General features: G+C 40.3%; 1 protein-coding gene across 1 annotated transcript in view; it reads left to right on the forward strand.

Moving 5' to 3' along the window:
- LOC311237389 (putative E3 ubiquitin-protein ligase HERC1) overlaps positions 1-24,344 on the forward strand; it is a gene marked incomplete at its 5' end in the record, with an annotated part of 186,538 nt that overhangs the window by 80,028 nt on the left and 82,166 nt on the right. Inside the window, 7 exon segments of the mRNA XM_084325228.1 lie at positions 1,351-1,512; positions 1,673-1,770; positions 5,882-5,977; positions 6,904-7,071; positions 13,629-13,868; positions 16,198-16,281; positions 23,020-23,245. Of these exon segments, the coding sequence (XP_084181354.1) occupies positions 1,351-1,512; positions 1,673-1,770; positions 5,882-5,977; positions 6,904-7,071; positions 13,629-13,868; positions 16,198-16,281; positions 23,020-23,245 (1,074 nt within the window).

Genomic DNA, 24,344 nt, shown 5'->3' on the forward strand with positions numbered 1-24,344 from the left:
CATGGAGAGGCATTGTTGTTATTGACATCATCATCTTCATCAATGCCATCAGCCCTGGAAACATCGAATCCCTCTGCCATTTCGCGCGGACTGGTTCATGTAATCTGTTAAATTGCATTAATTCATTCAGCGGTCTGTTTTGATTTGCACTTCCGGGTTTGCGGAGCTGGAGTCCCGCCCTATCCTGCCTCTGATTGGCCTACCCGTAATGTTTTGGCCTAACCTTACCCAATCGTGAGTCGTCATACTCATATCTAAACCAACCAACCAATCATAGTGGGTTTTCTGCTGGGAGTTTTTATTTTTTCACAAATCTTTGTCTGTTTCTCCGGATAGTAGCGTGTAGCGTTTCCACACGCTACGTCACTACTTCGTTCTAAAAATAGCTGCACTACAGAGAACGCTACTTGGTTCAAAAGTAGTGATGCTACCATCACACTACTGAGAATTGTAGTTAAGCTATGTAGCGTCGCTACTTGTAGCTAGCTACTGCCCATCACTGCTCACGATTAACTTACATTTTTTTTTTTTTTTTTTTTTTTTAACTAGACTTCACTCAGGTGTATTATTGATGCTCTCATTGATACTATGTTTGTTTCTGAAGTGTGTGTGAGAGATATAGAGAGAGAGGGGGGTGAGAGAGATGATGAAGGGGCAAGACAGAAAGAGAGCTGGGAGAGTGTGTGTGAGAGAGAGAGGGGGGGGTGTGATTAATCAGCCCTTTTGTGGGTCAATGTAACAAGTTCCTAACGTTTTCTTTCCCCTATTATTTCATGCACACTTTATTCATTGTTTTAAATTATTATTTTCTTTTAAGTTATTTTGTGCATCACTCTGTTTTGAATTTGATGCAAATTTGCAATGCATGAGGGTCATCCTTTTGTGTTAAATGGCTGCATAAAGCAAGCATTTGTTGACTCGCATGTTGATAAGAGTATTAAAACTTGGAACTTGAAAAAGATCAGTTTAAGGTAGAAAAAATAAAATAATAATAACTATGGACAATCATGCGATTAATCGAGTTAAAAAAATGTATAGGTCTGCTCATTTTACCCTTGCTATTATTTTACTTTTTATTTTTATCTCTACACATGTTTTGTAACAGATTACAGAAGCATATTGGAACATGAGGTTCTGATATGATTTGATTAATATATCTGCATTATTTTATTCCACTTTATGCTTTGCTCTTGCTGCTTGTTTTACACTGATTTTATGTCTTATTTCTTACTTATGTAAAGCCATTGAACTGCAATCCCCTGTATGAAAGGTGCTATACAAATAAAGTTATTATTATTACGTAAGTAACTTGAGCCTGCGGTGTGGTTTCTCTTTCTAAACCCCACGCAGGGATGGAGGTGGTGCGGAGCGGCAAGGTGATCGAGTCTCAGCTCGCTGACTTCCTGGTGTTCCTGCGGCGCATCCTGTCACTACGAGTCACCAACAGGCTCTCTGCCTTCGTCAAGTGGATCGATCCGCTCATGGCCATTATCTCCCACAAGTGCTCTTCAGGTACAAGACTGGAGCTGTTTCACATTCTCTCTATTATTCACAGTAATGAATTACTCTTTCTCTCTCTCTCTGTGTGTGTGTGTGTGTGTGTGTGTGTGTGTGTGTGTGTGTATGTGTGTGTATATTTATTTATGTATTTAATACATGTATTTATTTACAGGTTCCCCGCTCTTCCGGAACCTTCGCACCAAACTCCTGGCCTTCCACATCCTGGAAGGTCTGTTGCCTGCTTGTTTGGAGGCGGTTCAAATTCAACAGGTGAGAAAATGACCAGTACTTACTGTACTTACAGTATATCACGTGTCTGTCCTCCGTAACACATCGGACGCCAGACCCGAGATAAGTCGGGTTAACTCGCCATCGCTTGAGTGCCAAACCCGAGAAAAGTTGGGTTTTGGTTGTTATTTCTTTTATTCGCTATTTCCATTCATAATCCATCGAGGGAGCCTGATGTTATCATTGGGAATGGGTCTGAGATCGCAAACGTCCAATACCGCCGCCTGATGCCTTGCGGCCGGTATTGCACATCCTTGGAAACTCTCTAGCTTGGGCTGTACGTCGATCTAAAAAGTCCGGTCCTGGTTTTCCTAGTCGGGTATGGCGAGCGGTTATAACACATGGATTGATGATAATCAAGTACCGGTACTCCCGATTCATGTTCTTCGGTGGATTATGTTGGCAACACGATCGACATCAATACTTGGAATGGCGATCAGATCATTGGAATATTTTTGCAGTACATCCTAGTCAAGGTAAGGGCTATATGGTATAAATCTTGCGTTGATCCGAGCATGCCTTCATTGTGATCCGAAAGTGTTACTGTAACGTTACTCCACAATGTATGCCGTTGGTGACGATCGAAGCATAGAACCCCCACCCCCCCACCCTTTCATGCATGCATGATGAAACATAATACTGATAATATAGCGTTGATTTCAGATTGATTGTTGATCCAGGCGAGGAATGCTACGGTTTCTAGCAGGGTGTCCGCGGATCCTTAAAAAGTCTTAAAAGGTCTTAAATTTGTTTATCAATAATTAAGGCCTTAGTTTGTCTTAAAATGTCTTAAATCCATTTTCAGAGGTCTTAAAAATGCCATAGAAAGGAAAGATAAAATGCCATGTCATCTTATGTTTTATTATGAAATCTGGGGGAAAACTGTTAACGGGAGATACAGTTTGACTTTATCAAATCTCCGATCTCACACGCTGTCGCTGAGTTCTGTCTCAGACACCGGTGGTGCGGCGTCTGCTCATTCCTCCAGCCCCTCCCGTACGCATGTAAACACGGGTCTAGTCTAGTGAGACGGGACACGGGAGGACGGCGTCTCCTTGAGCTAACATTAGCTTAGCTACCGTTACAAAACGACCCAGTCAACTATTCACTTTTAGTTTAATACATGATGAGGCATTGTCTAACCGAACGGTATCTAGTCGGCCAGCTACCGATAGCTCCTGACATAAACAAACGCTCCACAAAATCTAGTAGAGTGTATGATACCTGTTAGCTGTTAGCTCACGTTAGCGCAAGCTAGTTCACTGTTCAAAACGAAATGTCCCATTGAACTAAATAATTCACTGAGGCGTTGTATTAACGTTATATATCCGGCTAGCAGTAGCTACAGATAGCTCCTGATATCAATGTCTTATAACACTGATTAGATGCGTATTCGAGCTGAGGGCTTGTGAATGTGATTTAACGTTATACCAATACTAGGGTCCAGCTGCAGCGCCGGAGAATCCTTGCCGTAGCTCGAGGCTACTCGAGTATAGGTCCAGCTGCAGCTCCGGAGAATCCTGGCCGTAGCTCGAGGCTACTAGAGTACACACAGACAGTGGAGCTTATTGCGTGGTGGCGATGTCTCGCAGATAATACAAGTACAAGTCTAATTATATAATATATATATTTTATAAAGAAAAAAGAAAATTTTTTATATAAAATAAATTTTAATTTCTTTTAATCAAAAACGATCGGTATCGGATCGGTATCGGCCGATATGGCTCACGGCGATCGGTGATCGTATCGGTGGCAAAAAACGTGATCGGGGCATCCCTAGCCCCTGGTATATTTTGTATAGCTATATTTGCTATTTATGTTTGGTCACCCCTTTGTTGAAATTCATCCAATCCAGTTACTCCTTTAAGTTCAAGATTTTTAAGTTTCCAAGTTATGTTTTAATAAACATCTTTGGACCAATGTGTCTCTAAACTTAAACTAATTGGTGTCGTTGCATGATTTTTGCCATTTTGTTATTGTGAAATTGGTATTAAATTTAATTCTGAGTGGCATTAAAAAGTCTTAAAAAGCCTTAAATCTGACTGGGCTAAACCTGCAGATACCCTGTCTAGTGAAATGCACTAAACGCTGCATAGCGGCGTTTCCTGGGATTACACAGAATTACTCTAAAACTATACAAGATACAAGATACTTTAATGCCACACAACAATGGTTGGTGGTAATTGTTTGCGGTACAGATTGTTAGGCACTGGTTACATCAACATGAAACATCAGTCATCAAACATCAAAACCCCCCCCTCCCACCTCCCAATCCCAATCGTCCTTGGTTGCGATGAGTAGTCTCTTCAACTTGTTGACAACTTTCTGCTGCTGTGAGTGGTTCTGTTTCAGACTGGCAATTTCCCTCCCCAAAGCCTTGTTCTCCTGTTTAATAGAGATGATCTTAGATTCGCTGTTCTCCAGTTTTTCCTTCATCAGCTGAACATCACTGAGGATCTTAGACAGCTCCTCAGGAAACACTTTCAGCTCATCCTGCTTCAGATTGGACACAATGGTGACTTTGCGTTTGATGTTCTTCAGCAGCTGATCTTGTCCTCTGATGAAATGAGGATGTTGGAACTCTGTGTCGTCTAACTCCTGTTTCACAAGAACCCCATGCTCTTGGACCACCTTACGGAATCCATATATGTTGAGTTGTTGTACGAAGCTGGCCATGTTGTTGTGCCTGAAACACTTTGGAAGAACCTCCTTGGAGAAGCGGCCCTGGTCAAATAGATGAAAACTAGTTCCATTTGGGCTCCAGCAGATGAGAGGGTCAGTTTCTGGGTTTTCCACCAGTGTCCAAAGTTTGGTCAGAAAAGCTGGATCGCTGCTGCGGCTAACGACCACACCTCCAGATCCACCGCCGTGAAAATCCATGCTCCCAAAACGACAAGGATTCAATAAAACAAAGCCAACGTTCACAAGTCAACAGTCTGAGTTAGTTAGTAGATGAAGAATGAGATCTTCTGAGAGAATTGTTGAATATATATAGAAAAAAGTTCTATTATGACATCACAAATGTTCTAGAATGTTCTATGACATCATACTGTGACATCACAAATGTTCTAGAATGTCTATATGACATCATACTGTGACATCACAAATGTTCTAGAATGTTCTATATGACATCATACTGTGACATCACAAATGTTCTAGAATGTTCTATATGACATCATACTGTGACATTACAAATGGTCTATAATGTTTTACTATGACATCAATTATTTTTTTACTTATTTTTGTTCATTCACGTATTATGTCTAAGGAAACCAACAGTTATAATCTTACACATTATGTGAAAAGATATATTATAAATTTTTTTAAAAATAAAGATAAATTTTTTCATAAAAACGTATAATTTCGATATATATATATATTTTTTTATAGCTACGAGTAATCAATTAATCGATTACTCACGCCCATCCCTAGTACATACGTACATCTGATTAACACTATTACTCGGTACTAATTTATATATTCTATACCCAATTTAATCACATATTCACCACGGTATTAAACGGGAATGTATGGATGAAAGAATTATTTCTTTTTCACAAATTGAACGATAGATACGATGTCAAATGGGCAATAGTTTTATATCCATAGCTATGATATTTAATATAGTTTTAGCCCTGCAAACACTAGCATGTATCCCCATTCATTAAATCGCTGGCACACGGCACTGAAACCTCTGGCGCTGAAAGTGTTAAGAATGATTTAATTTGTTTTGGGATTGCCCACCAGTGGCTCGTTTTTGGAAATCTAAACAACTAAACTTTCAAACATATGTAACCTGACAATCCCACTTACGGCAGCAGTGGGGGAGGAATTGTTCTTTGGGGTGTCTGTAATAATATCATTTAATAAATTTTTTATATTTTATATGTTTTTATACTCTGTATTTATTATTATTTTTATTATTTCTGATTGTCTTGTTGTTATTGTAGTTAATATTGTTGAAGTATTGTCCTGTGGTGTCTTATGTATTATTGTATTACTGTATTGTGTTGTGCTTGTTGTTAAAAAAGAAGAATGATTTAATAACTCTGTAACTGAACCTTCTTCCTCTTTTCCCCTGTCTCCCTATTAGATTGTTGAACAATTGTTTGGGCTGCTGTCTGTCTGTATGTGGGAAGAGCCGTTGGCTGAGAAGAACCGAACAGAGCCGTCTGAAAAACACACACGGGTAAATCTACAGGACCACAGATATGGGCAGGGTAATAGTAGAAAGACATAAATATGGGAAATCAAATTATATCACAATATAAAAATATGAGAAAAATAAACGTTGTAAACAAAAGGTGCAGATGAGGGTCTGTATGCCCTGTCAGTTATATTATACATTACAATACATATAGGAAATATAGAATTTGAATCTGAATATATACTATGAGTACGAGTAAAAGTAAACCATACACAAGGTACCCTAACTGACATGATATATGTCATACGTTGTAGTCTGTGCAGGTTTTGGTGGTTAAGAGTCAGACACACTTAGTGGTTAGCAGGCTAAACTAGGCTCCTAATGTATGTAGTCAACAGCATAAGAGCATAATTACATCATAGCCTGTGTAGTGCTAAATACTCCATGCCATCAGGGACAACCCCTCCCACCCACTATACACAGACTTGGCTGACAGAAGGAACACGTTCAGTGTTAGACTACTCCCAAGATGTAGCACTGAACAGCACAGGAAGTCCCATTCCGACAGCCATCAGACTTTATAATGCATCACTGTGCCTCACTGCATCACTTAGCACAGGGTGACAGTACTATCTTCCTGGACTTTTACTTTTACAATTTTACACTTACTGTATATTTTATATTAGAATGTAACATAGGAAATGTATATCCTGGACCATATTTTATTCTTAGGCTTATTTGTTTCTTTTTTTCTTATTTGTGACTTTTTTTTTTGTCTACCCAAATGTTTACTGTGAGCGATTTGTAGTGCCAAATTTCCCTCGGGATGAATAAAGTATTTATATTCTATTCTATTCTATTCTATTCTATTCTATTCTATAACCCCCTGGCAATAACTTACTGTACCCCTCAGTGGACACTGTTGGTAAAGAGTTACTGTATCTGACTCGTCCTCACTTGTTCTCCAGGATCCCGACAGCGATGAGGAATGTATTCCTATAGGAGATTTCTCCTTCGACCCGTACAAACTGATCTGCTGCTCCCTGGAGAGCGGGAACATTCTGTCTCACGGCTCGGGGGGGAAAGGCTACGGCCTGGCCACCACCGCCATCACCTCCGGCTGCTTCATGTGGAAGGTGAGGAAGAGGGACTGCTGGCTTAGACTGAACCAGACTCTGATTGCTGGCTTAGACTGAACCAGACTCTGACTGCTGGCTGACTGAACCAGACTCTGACTGCTGGCTTAGACTGAACCAGACTCTGACTGCTGGCTAAGACTGAACCAGACTCTGACTGCTGGCTTAGACTGAACCAGACTCTGACTGCTGGCTTAGACTGAACCAGACTCTGACTGCTGGCTTAGACTGAACCAGACTCTTAACTGCTGGCTTAGATTGAACCAGACTCTTAACTGCTGATTTGGCTGAACCAGACTCTTAACTGCTGGCTTAGACTGAACCAGACTCTGACTGCTGGTTTAGACTGAACCAGACTCTGACTGCTGGTTTAGACTGAACCAGACTCTGACTGCTGGCTTAGATTGAACCAGACTCTTAACTGCTGGCTTAGACTGAACCAGACTCTTAACTGCTGGCTTAGACTGAACCAGACTCTTAACTGCTGGTTTAGACTGAACCAGACTCTGACTGCTGGTTTAGATTGAACCAGACTCTGACTGCTGGTTTAGACTGAACCAGACTCTGACTGCTGGTTTAGACTGAACCAGACTCTGACTACTGGTTTAGACTGAACCAGACTCTGACTGCTGGTTTAGACTGAACCAGACTCTGACTGCTGGTTTAGATTGAACCAGACTCTTAACTGCTGGTTTAGACTGAACCAGACTCTGACTGCTGGTTTAGATTGAACCAGACTCTGACTGCTGGTTTAGATTGAACCAGACTCTGACTGCTGGTTTAGACTGAACCAGACTCTTAACTGCTGGTTTAGACTGAACCAGACTCTGACTGCTGGTTTAGATTGAACCAGACTCTGACTGCTGGTTTAGATTGAACCAGACTCTGACTGCTGGTTTAGACTGAACCAGACTCTGACTGCTGGTTTAGACTGAACCAGACTCTGACTACTGGTTTAGACTGAACCAGACTCTGACTAGGGGTGGGAATCACCAGTTTCATCATGATACGATACGATATCGATTCTTTGGACAACGATACGATATTTGCCGATATCACAAAGTCTCTCACGATACAATACGATACGATTAGATTCAGGTGCCTGCGATCGATATGAGATGATATCATATGCCCATTTAACACAATCAGTAACATTTAGATCAACAAAAAAAAGGTAATGAAAATATCATTTGACATTTGTATTTTTGAGCTCTTCCAGACATTTAAAGGAAAATCAATCTATTGTTTTTAATACAAATAGACCTCCTGTTCACTGTAAAGTGCCACGTTTTTATATATTGAGCTTTAAACTTTAAGCTACATTTTTTGGAACTCAAAACTCACAACCTCCCTCTCCCAAACCGCTCCTACAACAATTTGTTGATGTTGCATGATCATGTATAGGCCTACATTTATTATGTATTATATTGTTTATGTTTAAATAACATTTAAACATCAAACTCCTCTGACCTCATCTGGTCTTTCCAAAGACGCGCGCACACACACACACACAGAAAGGGAGAATGCTATGCTGTAACATCTACACACACGGAGCTACTGCTGTTGTTCTTGGGCGGATATGAGACTCGCCACAGGATTTTCAAAATAAGAGTATCGATATGAATCGATCTTATTACATCGCATCGATCCGATTCGATTGTTGATAATTACATCGATGTATCGATCTGGATCGATGTATCGTCCCACCCCTAACTCTGACTACTGGTTTAGACTGAACCAGACTCTGACTGCTGGTTTAGATTGAACCAGACTCTTAACTGCTGGTTTAGACTGAACCAGACTCTGACTGCTGGCTTAGACTGAACCAGACTCTGACTGCTGGCTTAGACTGAACCAGACTCTGACTGCTGGCTTAGACTGAACCAGACTCTGACTGCTGGCTTAGACTGAACCAGACTCTGACTGCTGGCTTAGACTGAACCAGACTCTGACTGCTGGTTTAGATTGAACCAGACTCTGACTGCTGGTTTAGATTGAACCAGACTCTGACTGCTGGTTTAGACTGAACCAGACTCTGACTGCTGGCTTAGACTGAACCAGACTCTGACTGCTGGTTTAGACTGAACCAGACTCTTAACTGCTGGTTTAGACTGAACCAGACTCTTAACTGCTGGTTTAGACTGAACCAGACTCTTAACTGCTGGCTTAGATTGAACCAGACTCTTAACTGCTGGTTTAGATTGAACCAGACTCTGACTGCTGGTTTAGACTGAACCAGACTCTGACTGCTGGTTTAGATTGAACCAGACTCTGACTGCTGGCTTATACTGAACCAGACTCTTAACTGCTGGCTTAGATTGAACCAGACTCTGACTGCTGGCTTAGACTGAACCAGACTCTGACTGCTGGTTTAGATTGAACGAGACTCTGACTGCTGGTTTAGACTGAACCAGACTCTGACTGCTGGTTTAGACTGAACCAGACTCTGACTGCTGGCTTAGACTGAACCAGACTCTGACTGCTGGCTTAGACTGAACCAGACTCTGACTGCTGGTTTAGATTGAACCAGACTCTGACTGCTGGCTTAGACTGAACCAGACTCTGACTGCTGGCTTAGACTGAACCAGACTCTGACTGCTGGCTTAGACTGAACCAGACTCTGACTGCTGGTTTAGACTGAACCAGACTCTTAACTGCTGGTTTAGACTGAACCAGACTCTTAACTGCTGGTTTAGACTGAACCAGACTCTTAACTGCTGGTTTAGACTGAACCAGACTCTGACTGCTGGTTTAGACTGAACCAGACTCTTAACTGCTGGTTTAGACTGAACCAGACTCTGACTGCTGGTTTAGATTGAACCAGACTCTGACTGCTGGTTTAGACTGAACCAGACTCTTAACTGCTGGCTTAGATTGAACCAGACTCTTAACTGCTGGTTTAGATTGAACCAGACTCTGACTGCTGGTTTAGACTGAACCAGACTCTGACTGCTGGCTTAGACTGAACCAGACTCTGACTGCTGGCTTAGACTGAACCAGACTCTGACTGCTGGTTTAGATTGAACCAGACTCTTAACTGCTGGCTTAGACTGAACCAGACTCTGACTGCTGGCTTAGATTGAACCAGACTCTGACTGCTGGTTTAGATTGAACCAGACTCTTAACTGCTGGCTTAGATTGAACCAGACTCTGACTGCTGGCTTAGACTGAACCAGACTCTGACTGCTGGTTTAGACTGAACCAGACTCTGACTGCTGGCTTAGACTGAACCAGACTCTGACTGCTGGTTTAGACTGAACCAGACTCTGACTGCTGGTTTAGACTGAACCAGACTCTGACTCCTGGCTTAGACTGAACCAGACTCTTAACTGCTGGCTTAGACTGAACCAGACTCTTAACTGCTGGCTTAGACTGAACCAGACTCTGACTCCTGGCTTAGACTGAACCAGACTCTTAACTGCTGGCTTAGACTGAACCAGACTCTGACTGCTGGTTTAGATTGAACCCGACAGAAAGATATGAAAGAAATACAGTCCAGTGCAGTCAAACTAGTCAGTCGTGCATAGTTCTAAACGTACACTTTACTGTTACTGTAGTTCATTTGATTATATAAATCGCCAAAAGATTCCAAAATGTTTACTGTACTGTTGTATCCTAGTCTGTACACACTGATGTATATCTATGTACAATCGTTCATAGTGTATGTAACTCTGTTACTGTGTGTAAATTAGGTTGATTCCTGTAAATATGTCAGTAAATAGATTAGATTAAAATATATTGTCATTATGCAGCACAAGTACAGTACAACGGAAATAAGTTTGGCATCTAACCAAAAAAAGAGTGCAAATGTAACAGAACAGTGCAATAGTAATATACAATGTACAGGTGATTAAACTGAATTGAAAATATATAAATTAGTACTACTGTCTACTGAGTAATGGTGCTAACCAGATGTATGTATCTCAACTCGGGACCTGAGAACTAGAGACTCACATCAACGACTATCTTGATTATTTGCACTAGAGACTCATACCACTGGACTATCTTGTGTTTGTACTTTTATATTACTATTTTGTATTTTATATTACTTTATTTTATATAACTTTTTAATAATACATTATTATTTATTATTATTATTATTATATTTTATATTACTATATTGTATTGTACTGTGAAGCTATGCATCCCCCACCCTGTACCCCCCCCCCCCCCATGCTGCTTTGACACCCGAATTTACCATATGGGATCAATAAAGGATCATCTTATCTTATGTACAGAGTTGTAGTATTAATATGTACAGTAATACAGGTATAAAGACACTTTGGCAGTAAGTCATACTGGCCAGTGGTATAACTAGTAAGAGTAGGTAAGGGATATGTATAGATATAGTATCTACATATATGATTATATGCAGGTATGTACAGAGAGATATGTATGTATGTATGTATGTATGTATGTATGTATGTATGTATGTATGTATGTATGTATGTATGTATGTATGTATGTATGTATGTATGTATGTATTAGGGGTGGGACGATACATCGATCCAGATCGATACATCGATGTAATTATCAATGATCGAATCGGATCGATGCGATGTAATAAGATCGATTCGTATCGATACTCTTATTTTGAAAATCCTGTGGCGAGTCTCATATCCGCCCAAGAACAACAGCAGTAGCTCCGTGTGTGTAGACGTTACAGCATAGCATTCTCCCTTTCTGTGTGTGTGTGTGTGCGCGCGTCTTTGGAAAGACCAGATGAGGTCAGAGGAGTTTGATGTTTAAATGTTATTTAAACATAAACAATATAATACATAATAAATGTAGGCCTATACATGATCATGCAACATCAACAAATTGTTGTAGGAACGGTTTGGGAGAGGGAGGTAGGGAGGGGTTTTAGGTTGTGAGTTTTGAGTTCCAAAAAATTTTGCTTAAAGTTTAAAGCTCAATATATCAAAACGTGGCACTTTACAGTGAACGGGAGGTCTATTTGTATTAAAAACAATATTGATTTTCTTTTAAATGTCTGGAAGAGCTCAAAAATACAAATGTCAAATGATATTTTCATTACCTTTTTTTGGTTGATCTAAATGTTACTGATTGTGTTAAATGGGCATATGATATCATCTCATATCGATTGCAGGCACCTGAATCTAATCGTATCGTATTGTATCGTGAGAGACTTTGTGATATCGGCAGATATCGTATCGTATCATGATGAAACTGGTGATTCCCACCCCTAGTATGTATGTATGTATGTATGTATGTATGTATGTATGTATGTATGTATGTATGTATGTATGTATGTATGTATGTATGTATGTATACGGGTCATTGACGGATAAGACTTTTGAATAGGCCCATTTTCAAATACAAAAAATAAAGATATATTTGGCCATTTTTCAAACATTTGGAATGTAGTGTGTACATGCATTTATGCAAAAAACCCAAATTAAGAGATTTGAGTGTTTTTAAAGTTGAATTAATAGGACACAGCCTTAAAAAAAAGTCATTTGGGGCGACCGTAATTTATCTCAAAATGTATATATTTCCTTAACACTACTAATATTTTCAGTAATCAGTATCAGTAATTAAATATACAGCTTAAGAAAGACAGGCTTGTGTGCGCTAAATTTTTTTTGTAAACCATGATGTTACAAGTTTATTCTATAATGGGAGTGTCTCCCTCGTAATGCAGTTACAATACCCATTTTTGCTCTAAAACCCATAAAACTGATTTAAAATGTGTACAGATAGTATCCACTTAAGCATTGTATACCAGTGATTAATATTTGAGCCAAAACTGATGGATATTCTATTTTGAATTTAGTACAGTTATTGACAATCATTGGTAACCCCTGTGTGGTTACACACAGTAAGAATATGTATATATATACAGCATAACTGTAGAGTTATGGGTTATATGCAGGTGTATAAGTAGGTATATAGAAGGATTATATGCAGGTATATTCAGACAGATATGGATATATATATATATATATATAAGGGATGCTCGATATTGGCTTTTTTACCTATACCGATATTGTCCAACTCTTAATTTCCGATACAGATATCAACCGATACCGATATATGCAGGGATTTAACATTACATATCTCTTGTTGTGGAATTAACACAACATTATGCATACTTTTGACAATAAATTAAATCAGAATTTGTTCTTACTTGCTTGCCTGGGTAAATAAAGGTTATAGAAATGTAAAACAAATAAAAAATATATATATTTTTTTTTGAAAACCGATACCGATATTTTCCGATATCACATTTTAATGCCGATATCGGCCGATAATATCGGTAGGCCGATAATATCGGACATCCCTAATATATATATATATATATATATATATATATATATATATATATATATATGGTATATACATCACTATTATACATGTGTGCTATCGAGTTATATGAGTAGACTATAGTATGAGGTAGGTAGTTATGATTATTATTATTTCAGTGTAGGGCAGTTGTAGACCGTGAACCGTCTACTTCTTTTTTATAAACAAATTATTGTTAACATTTAACGTTTCCTCTTCTACTGTCTAACCTGCCAACGTTGCCTCCTCAGTTCTACATCACAAAGGAGAACAAGGGAAATGAGGGCACCTGCGTGGGCGTGTCCCGCTGGCCCATCCGGGACTACAACCACCGCACCACCACCGACATGTGGCTGTACCGGGCCTACAGCGGCAGCCTCTACCACGGGGGAGAGTTGGGCCGTGCCCTGCCCTCCTTCACCCAGGGGGACACCATCACCTGCATCCTGGACATGGAGGCCCGCACCATCTCCTTTGCCAAGAACAACAAGGTACCGTCTGGACATTGTTTTCCTGCTGCCTACTGTACACGTTGGGTTGTGGTGACCATTGGGGGCCATGTGGTAGGAGGGTATGTAGCATCGGTGTTGTCAATACCTGGAGCTCTCATTTCAACCATTTCCTCCTGTACTCATACCCCTTACCCTAAACCCCTTACCCTAAACCCCTTACCCTAAACCCTTTACCCTAAACCCCTTACCCTACACTCCTTACCCTACACTCCTTACCCTACACCCCTTACCCTAAACCCCTTACCCTAAACCCCTTACCCTACACTCCTTACCCTACACTCCTTACCCTAAACCCTTTACCCTAAACCCCTTACAGGGCTCCAAACTAACTTTTTACATTGGTTGCACCAGTGCGCCTAACTTTTTCATTTAGGTGCACCAGCACATAATTTAGGTGCACCCAAAAATGTTCACGCGCCTCTTGCCGCTGCAATAATACATTTTAAGCATTATCGTTACCTTTTTTGTCAGTTCCCATACACATTAGTAATTTCTTAATATGTTATGTAAATTATTGTAAACAGGAATAAAAGGTACAGATACATGTTTTTTCTTTATTTAAATCACAAACAAGAAATTGTCATATGACACACAGCAGGTCTTAAAGTTCAGACAAATGGCTTTCAAACTAATTGTCTCACAAAATTCCACTGGAGCTTAAAAATTTAAATAAGATTGCAATAACCTGAATTGTTTAGAAGAAGGGAAAAAAAGTGCTGTGCTTGACTTGGCAGCATAGACTCCTATGAAAAAATAACATTGTATTACAGTTAGCAAAATCCAATCCTTCACTTTTTTATGTCTATTTTAACACATTCAGCTCAGCTCCAGTAGCCTAAATCCAGGTTGTATGTCTATTACTCATTATTATTATTATTACTCAACATTAAAACTGAAAATTATATTGAAAAAATAAAACGTAATAATAACAGATTCCATAGTTAGGGCCCTATATGCTTATTGAATCTATTTGAATAGCCTAATAACTATTTAAATGTGTTGCTTGTCTTATTTCTGCTTAAACTGGAGTTATTATATAATAACATTGCTGTACCTTTTGCATGTGCATGCTCCACCTCGATGTGGCCAATTAGGATATTGATAGGTCTCCCGTTGCGCAATATGCGGCTGTAGACGAGCTCGCACTCCTTTGCAGATACGTCTGTATCTCCGTCGATCATGAAGCTCATGTAGATGTTCTCCGCGATCTGAAGGGACGTCTTCTTTTTTAATGTGTCTGCAATCACTCCTGTGAACTGGGCACAGGCAGTGTCGTTGCGGGTTGACGTTTAAGCATTTTTTTTTCATTAGGGTGATCTGCGATTTGAATTTAGTAAACGCCAGCTCTTCTTTTGCGATATTATAAGCAGTGTTGAATTTGATTTTCATTTCTTCCTCCTCGCTCTTTCTATTTGCCGCCGTCTGGCGCTGAAATGCTTCGTGGAGAGGCACTGTTGATGTGCTGGCAACACACCTGTCACGACACAGTATGTGTTTTTTGGAGACACTATGCTTTTTTAATGTTTCTATTCTGAATGTTGATGATCTGACAGCAAACGCAGTACTGCCAGCCATATTAGGACCACACTCCTTGCAATACATGCAAACCATACCGTTTGTCGCTTTATCGTAGCGGAGCCAGGGAAATTGAACCAGCCATTCCTTCCGAAAGGTATATATTTTGGTTTCAGGTTTCACAGTGGCGCAGTGGCGTCATTCAGTGAATAACGATCAGAGCCAATCAGACGCAGGTCAGGGCTTGTCTTTGCATAATGCACGTGTGTTAACTTAGAACCAATCAAAGGCAGAGATCTTTTTTATAAATTTTTTTGAGAACGCACATGGCCGGGAAAAAGACGCTACACACACACACACCAAAACGGGCGCACCCTACACCCCTTGCCCTAAACCCCTTACCCTACACCCCTTACCCTAAACCCCTTACCCTACACTCCTTACCCTAAACCCCTTACTCTACACTCCTTACCCTAAACCAGGTTCATATCCTATTCCCTACACACATACGCACATATAGACCTTTTTATTTGACCAGTATGAGTAGCACAGATGTTTGGTAAGGGCATTGGGTTTCTTCATTGGGCGTTTATCCTTATCATTATGGCACAAGTATCTTGGGTTTTATTATAAATATAAATTCCTGGCCTCTGGTAATAGTATTATGGTATTATTAATTAGTATTATTATTGGTAATACGTATTGTACTGTATATTCAATATATACCGTAAGCTAGTCTGTGTTCCTTGAGCTTGTGTACCTTTCCTAATGTCTGACTGCACGCCTCTGCCAGGAGCCAAAGCTGGCGTTTGAAGGCGTGGACGCCACAGAGCTGTACCCCTGTGTCCTGTTCTACAGCAGTAACCCTGGAGAGAAGGTACGTCACCCTCCGACGACACCTACCTTGTTAATATCACAGTATGATATTATATTATCCAACAGAACACGGCTGTTTTTTATGATATCTAAAGGTCTCTGTTCAAAATCAGACGTGTGACAAATCTTGAAAATGTCTCCTGAAATCTTTCTCTTTTGGACGCTGTTGGTTGTACCTCTGTGCATATATATATATATATTAGTGCTGTCAATCGATTAAAATATTTAACTCGATTAATCGCATGATTGTCCATAGTTAACTCGCGATTAATCAAAAAAAATGTATAAATTTTTTCTACCTTAAACAGATCTTTTTCAAGTTCCAAGTTTTAATACTCTTATCAACATGTGAGTCAACAAATGCTTGCTTTATGCAGCCATTTAACACAAAAGGATGACCCTCATGCATTGCAAATTTGCATCAAATTCAAAACAGAGTGATGCACAAAATAACTTAAAAGAAAATAATAATTTAAAACAATGAATAAAGTGTGCATGAAATAATAGGGGAAATAAAACGTTAGGAACTTGTTACATTCACCCACACAAGGGCTGATTAATCACACACTCCGCCTCTCTCTCTCTCACACACACACTCTCCCAGCTCTCTTTCTCTCTTATATTGTATAATATTTGTATATCGTCTGATATCCCTTGTATATTCTTTGTACATATACACGGAATATCCCTTTACCTAGGTACAGGCCAGACCATAATATTCGTTCTCCTATTGGACAGCGACCCCCTAGGCGCCAACGGCCATACCCCCAATGTCTAGTTCAAAGCCACCGCTAAGACATGTCTCAACATGCCCAGGTTTGCTCAGTAATACGAGACAGAACTGAGGTTGGCACTAGATTATTCACCTTACGTATAAATACGTCGCAGGTGGATACAGCAGTTAGTTAACCCAACAAGTCGAAGCCTTCACCACGAGTCAACGACCAAGTGAAGTGAGCAACTTTGCGTCTAAATAGAGCACTTAGAACCGCGTGCGAATAGGATAGTAAAAGTGTCAGAGCTTAGTGAAATAACGTCAAGTTCGACCTAGTTAAATGTGAAGTACCGTGCACAGGAGAATCTACCCCGGCAAATGCAGAGCCCTTTCCGGCTGGATTATATTGCTTTTGGTACTGTGGCTGCTGGAGCAGAGAACCGTCTACCCCACTGCTGTGTGGGATCAACCCGTGAGGAGCATCACTCGAGCCCGTCTCTAGGAAGAGGCTGGCTGGCTTTATCCATGCTGTCGCGCATACTTGGATTATAGCTGCTGCTTTTGTCTGCCGATCGAGGGGAGTATTATGTACCGCCTCCCGTAGCTGGAGCTTATTGATTCCTCGTTGATCCAGACTTTTGCTCCCGAACATTCCTCTCCCCTGCTGGCTTACAACCGGAGGGAACCCCCTTAGTATCTCCAGCTGACCTACGAGTGTGCCTTATATAATTCTTATGCTACAGGTGGTATTAATTATCCCCATCGTAATATGCTCATGGACTTACACTCTTGACCTATTCATGCACATTCTTCGCCATACAAGCGCGACCCTAATTCTCAATACTGTAATCTAATATTGCTGCTCTTCTAATAAATATTCTAAACAGGACTTTCTTTGTTAAGCCGTGTTATTGTGTGGGTGTTCATCATATATACCGTGTACTGTATGGCCAGTAATTAAAGTACATAACTCAGTAGTGGTTTAATGATACCATACTCTCAATACAGTCAGGGAATTGTACCCCTCAGTTACAACTACACAACAACATGTATAGATTATGGCTAGTTTGAATATAATGATCTGGAACACTGGGGGAATAAATAACCAACTCAAACGCAAAAATGTGCTCACACTAATGAAAAAAGAACAGGTGGACGTTGCTCTGCTAAGCGAAATGCACATTCTAGAGAAAGACATAGATACGTTAGCGGACAACACATACCATAATATTAGTCACTCTTCTTTTGGTACGAGAACTCGGGGTGTAGCCATAGTCGTTAGACGTAAGTTGAATATTGAATTAAAGGGAGTATGGTCCGATGTAGATGGTCGGATAACTATAGCTAAGATTGTACACAAGAACAGGAAAATAGCGTTGGTAGCGGTATACGCCCCAAATTTGTACGAAGTGGGTTTCTTCACTACACTAACCAAAGCAATGTTAGACCTTCCCGATTACTCATTTATAATAGGTGCTGATTTTAATGCCATTTGGAATCCAAGGATGGACAAATCTTACCTCGCCTTTTCCAGCGAACAAAATAATTCATCTAATGCATTTAAGGATTGGTCGAAGATTACAGGTGTAAATGATTTATGGCGATCACTTAATCCCACAACCCGAAAGTACTCTTGTCGATCTGCGAGACATAACACATTATCCAGAATAGATTATGTCTTTGCATCCCCGAGACTATTTGATAACTATGAAGTGGAAATGATACCCAATGCACTATCAGATCACTGTTATTTACTCCTAAAAGGAACATTTGGTATACTATCTTCCCGAGCCCCAAGATGGCGATTTAACTCGATGCTGCTTAATAACAAGGAATTCATTACACAACTCAAAGAAGCTCTTACAGTATTCCTACGGGAGAATGCAAACTCGGTGCAAGACCCCAGAATATTATGGATGTCGGTAAAGGGAATGATCAAGGATTTCACTGATAGCTTTTCCTCCAAAATGCGCAAGAATCGATGCACAAAACTGGCTGAACTGGAAACGCTTTACTCAACGTTATTTAATTCTTTACAATACAACAACTCAACTCGACTAGAAAATCAAGTTAAGGTACTAAAAAAAGAGATCAATGCCATATACAGACAACAATCGGAAATACAAATACGTAGCACAAGACAACAGCAGTACTCCCAAGGTTCTAAACCCAGTCACCTATTAGCCATGCGATTAAGAATTAATGCAAAATGTGCAGATATAACTACCATTAGAGCACAACAAGTACTTGAAACAGACCCTGAAAAAATAAACGATACATTCAAAGAATTCTACTCCAACTTATATAAATCAGAAACGACCTTCGATCAAAACAAAATGGACACATATCTTAATCAAATTATTCTCCCTAAACTTTCAGAGGATGACGCTAAACAGTTAGAAACACCGATCACACTAGAGGAACTCAAGAAGGCCATATCCAAAATGCAAAGTGGTAAGGCTCCTGGAAGAGACGGTATCCCACCAGAAATGTACCTCTCTTGTTGGGACATAATTGGACCCTTATTACTAAATATGATCTTATACTCAGTCAAGGAGGGGAACTTCCATAAGAACGACAATATTGCACTCATAACAGTCCTTCTCAAAAAAGACAAAGACCCCACCGAGTGCGGTAGTTACAGACCCTTAAGCCTCCTCGGAACCGATATCAAACTGTACTCTAAGGTATTAGCCATCAGATTACAAAAGCATATGACGTCTTTAGTTCATCCGGACCAAACTGGCTTCATAAGAGGCCGCCTGATCACTGATAACATAAGACGAATATTGCACGTACTAGATGCCGACAAGGACGACACCATACCTAAGGCGATGCTGTCCCTGGATGCAATGAAAGCTTTTGACAGGCTGGAATGGTCGTATTTATGGGCAGTATTAGAGAAGATGGGGTTAGGTAAAGGTTTCATTGATATGATTAAAGTAGTATACAAAGACCCATCGGCCATGATTACAACAGGTATAATCACCTCCGGAATCTTTCCGGTATCACGCTCAGCTAGACAGGGTTGCCCTCTTAGTCCCGGACTATTCGATCCATCATTAGAACCTTTAGCACAATATATAAGACAATCCCAATCCATAGAACCAATTGTAATCAAGGGCACACAACATAAAATTAGTTTATATGCGGACGACGTAATACTGTTCATGCAAAACCCCAACACCACACTGCCTCATCTGCTCAAGTTGATTGAGAACTTTGGAGATTTATCGGGATTCAAGATAAATTGGCCGAAGTCGGCTTTCCTTCCACTTAACGCCCCTGCAAAAAAAGATATAACCCTCCCAGGAGAGATACCTATGGTAAAACATTTTAGATGTTTGGGAGTGGAAATATTCCCCACCATAAGACAAACGGTGAAGCACAATTACACAAAAATCAAAGACGACCTTGATAGGTGGGCAAAACTTAAAAACTCAGTACAGGCACGGATATCAATAGTTAAGATGGACGTATTACCTAGAATCAACTTCTTCAGCTCAATGCTACCGTTACCCCCTCCAGAGGGTTACTGGAAAAAATTACACTCCTCCACATACAAATTTATTTGGAATAACAAACCACTACGTATAAAAAGATCCACCGCACAGAGAAATAAAGCAGACGGTGGCATGGCATTTCCAGATTTTTTCCACTATTTTAAGGCGTACACATTAAGACCATTGACAACATGGTTTGATCCCCAAGCATTAGTTTCCTGGAGAAAATTTGAAGAAAGCATAGTAGCCCCACATAGACTGAAGGACATAGCATACACTAAACTATCAATCAAGCATTGCGAACGGAAATTTGGCCCCATAATTACTCATGCGATCCGGATATGGAGTGAAACACAAAAAAAATATCCTAACCCACATAAATGGCACAATCATACTCCCTTATTCAATAACAATGCACTCTTGATTGGAAAACGACCTATAAGATTCCCTATATGGGAAAAGCAAGGCATACACTCATTAGGTGATGTTTTTAACAAACAGGGTTTCTGTAGTTATGAAGAAATACAAAAAAAAATGTAATCTCACCAAGTCCACACATCTTTTTTACTTACAGTTATTGTTATGTTTGAAGACTCAAGGTGTTCCATTAACGAAACCAATTGAACACCACAGATACCACAAATTCTTCTATGAAAGAGAGACATCAAGAGGTTTTGTTTCAGATTTTTATCATCAATTACTAACGTCCTCATATGAAACCCTCCACCTAGACTCCGTCTGGAGGAGGGATATACCAGACATGGAAAGTGATTTTGATTGGCAAGAAGCCTGGGCAAATGTTCGACTCACATCAAGGAACCCGGATCATCAATAAATCAATCTTAACTATATTCACAGGACATACTTGACTCCTATAAGACTGAAAAAAATGGGTCTTATACAAGACTCCAAATGCTCTTTATGTACAAATGGGGACGACGGGACATTTATGCACATGTACTGGGACTGCCCACCAGTTAAGATATTCTGGAAAGAGGTGACCCAGCAATTATCAAATCTCTTAACTTGGAATATACCTGTACACCCCTCTGTATTACTGCTGAATGATGTTTTTGAGTGTGCAGTACATCCACAGCTAAAGAGATTGGTTTTATCGGGTATCACAGTGGCTAAAAAGCTTATAGCATCACGATGGTTCCAACCGGAAAAGATTTGCCGAAAGGTCTGGATTATTACATATCTCGATCTATCAAGAAATATCTACAGCAAGAATTTTGGGTCTCAATGAATCCAAAATGACATTGTGGTTAGAAGTGATGGAGAAAATAAAAGCTAGCATATAATGGTAATGTCTGGTTAGGAGCGAGGGAAAATGGATGGATTATCCAATGGGGGGTCCGGGAGGGGGGGGTACGAGCTGGAGCATATGTGTGTAGGTTTTTAGATAACAGGTATTAAGGGTATATCCTATATAAGACAATTAACTAAAATGTGATTTCATTGGATGTGCACTATCAACTAATGCTTGTATATCTTATCGTGTGTTGTCATGTTTGTTTATGTGTTTGTTTAAAAAATAATAAAAAAATAAAATACAAAAAAAATAATACACCTGAGTGAAGTCTAGTAAAAAAAAGAAAAAAAAGTAAAAAAAAAGAAAGTGGTGTTAATAGAATCGGGCGATAACATGTTAATACCGCGTTAACTTTGACAGCCTTAATATATATATATATTAGGGATGCGCGATATTGGCTTTTTTACCGATACCGATATACCGATATTGTCCAACTCGTAATTTCCGATACCGATATCAACCGATACCCCCCCCCCCCCCCCCCAAAACGGAATAATTTCAGGTAATTAACATTACATATCTCTTGTTGTGGAATTAACACAACATTATGCATACTTTTTACAATAAATAAAATCAGAATTTGTTCGTCCTTGCTTGCCTGGGTAAATAAAGGTTATAGAAATGTAAAAAAAAATATATATATATATTTTTTTTTTTTTTTTTTTGAAAACCGATACCGATATTTTCCGATATCACATTTTAATGCCAATATCGGACATCCCTAATATATATATTATATATTATATATAAAGACTAGAGATGACTCACCCGCGCTGCCGGCCAACGGAGACCGACGTTGCCACATGGTGGCCATCTTGCTACAGGGTAGCACGCCCACTCATAACATGAATGACTATAGTGCATGTACTATTGAAATAACCATAGCTTGCTCAATTTGCAACCGTTTGGTTTGTTAAAAACGTCAGATGTAGTTATACTGCATACGTATAATGGACTTTCATATAAAAAAAAAAATTATTCTTCCAAACAAGAATCATAGCCACGATAATAACGTTTGTAATAAACCAAACCGTTTGTAAATCCGTCAAGATTTCAGCGAGTTACAAGTATTTTAGTTTGTGCAGATCACTCACCTTTAAGCAGTAGTCCACTGAAGCAAGATGGCCGCCGGTGAACTACGCGGGAGACTCCGCCTTGCGCCATCTAGTCTTTATATATATCTATGCCTCTGTGCCCGTTTCCCAGGTGGCGCTGTGTGACCTCCAGATGCGGGGCATGCCCAGTGACCTGCTTCCCGGGGAGCCTCTCTGCAGCCCGCGCACCACCGTGCTGCTGGAGGCCACGGTCCAGCTGCTCCGCAGGCTCCACCAGTGCGACCAGTGGACCCAGCACATCAACCAGCACATCCAGGCCCGTCTGGAGCTCATCGGACCCCTGATGAAGGAGGGCGGCCTGGGGAGCGTCAAGCCAGGTCAGCTAACGCAGCTCGGCTAACGCGGTCTCATCGGAAAACGTCAAATAAAGTACTAATCACGACTCGACTACAGGGAAAAAAGGGACAAAATGTACATTATGTTATAGCCATACATAATATATTTACGTATTGTGTATGTAATATATTTACGCTTTGTATCTGCGAAAAACAGCACAAAACGGTGCGACTGGGAGTCAAACTAACGATGCTTGTGGTGGGGGACAAGTGTGCTCACCACACGACCAAGACACCCACCCTGATACAAACACAGCAATACTATGATGATGGTTCATTTTAACCAGAAAGAAAGTTATGGTTAAAGGAACACGCCAACATTTTTGGGAGATTAGCTTATAGTCTTCTCCAGAGAAAGACAAGAAGATGGATACCAGTTGCCTCTCTGTGCGTTCAGTAGAAAGATATCTGGCTGCATGTTAGCCTAGCTTAGCACAATGAATGGAAGCGGACATGTACGGGTAGCCCTCGGGAGAGGTGTTAGTTGGACAATGCGTAGGCTACCCGTACATGTCCGCTTCCATTCATAGTGCTAAGCTAGGCTAACGTGCAACCAGATAGCTTTCTACTGAACGCACAGAGAGGCAACTGGTATCTATCTTCTTGTCTCTCTCTGGAGAAGACGGTAAGCTAATTTCCCAAAATGTTGGCATGTTCCTTTAAGGTTATGGTTAGTTTAAGGTACCAGTGTGGTTGGGGTTAAGGTTATGGTTAGTTTAAGGTACCAGTGTGGTTGGGGTTAAGGTTATGGTTAGTTTAAGGTACCAGTGTGGTTGGGGTTAGTTTAAGGTACCAGTGTGGTTAGGGTTATGGTTAGTTTAAGGTGCCAGTGTGGTTGGGGTTGGGGCGAGGCTATCAGAAAAGTGAGTCTCGGTAGTCTTGAGCAGCCTGATCTCACGTAGTATTGTGAATGAACCCTCATCAGTATGGATCATCAGTATTTCTATGTTTGAAGCAGGGTGGGTGTCCTGGTCTAGTGGTGAGCGCACTCACCCCCCACGACAAGCAGTTTGGCTTCCGATCACGCGCTTTGTGTTTTTTTTTTATTGGGATTATCGCCGATATGTAACCCAAATATATT

Source organism: Notolepis coatsorum (assembly GCF_963971535.1).
Source record: "Notolepis coatsorum genome assembly, chromosome: 11".
In the NCBI taxonomy this organism is placed as follows: Eukaryota; Metazoa; Chordata; class Actinopteri; order Aulopiformes; family Paralepididae; genus Notolepis; species Notolepis coatsorum.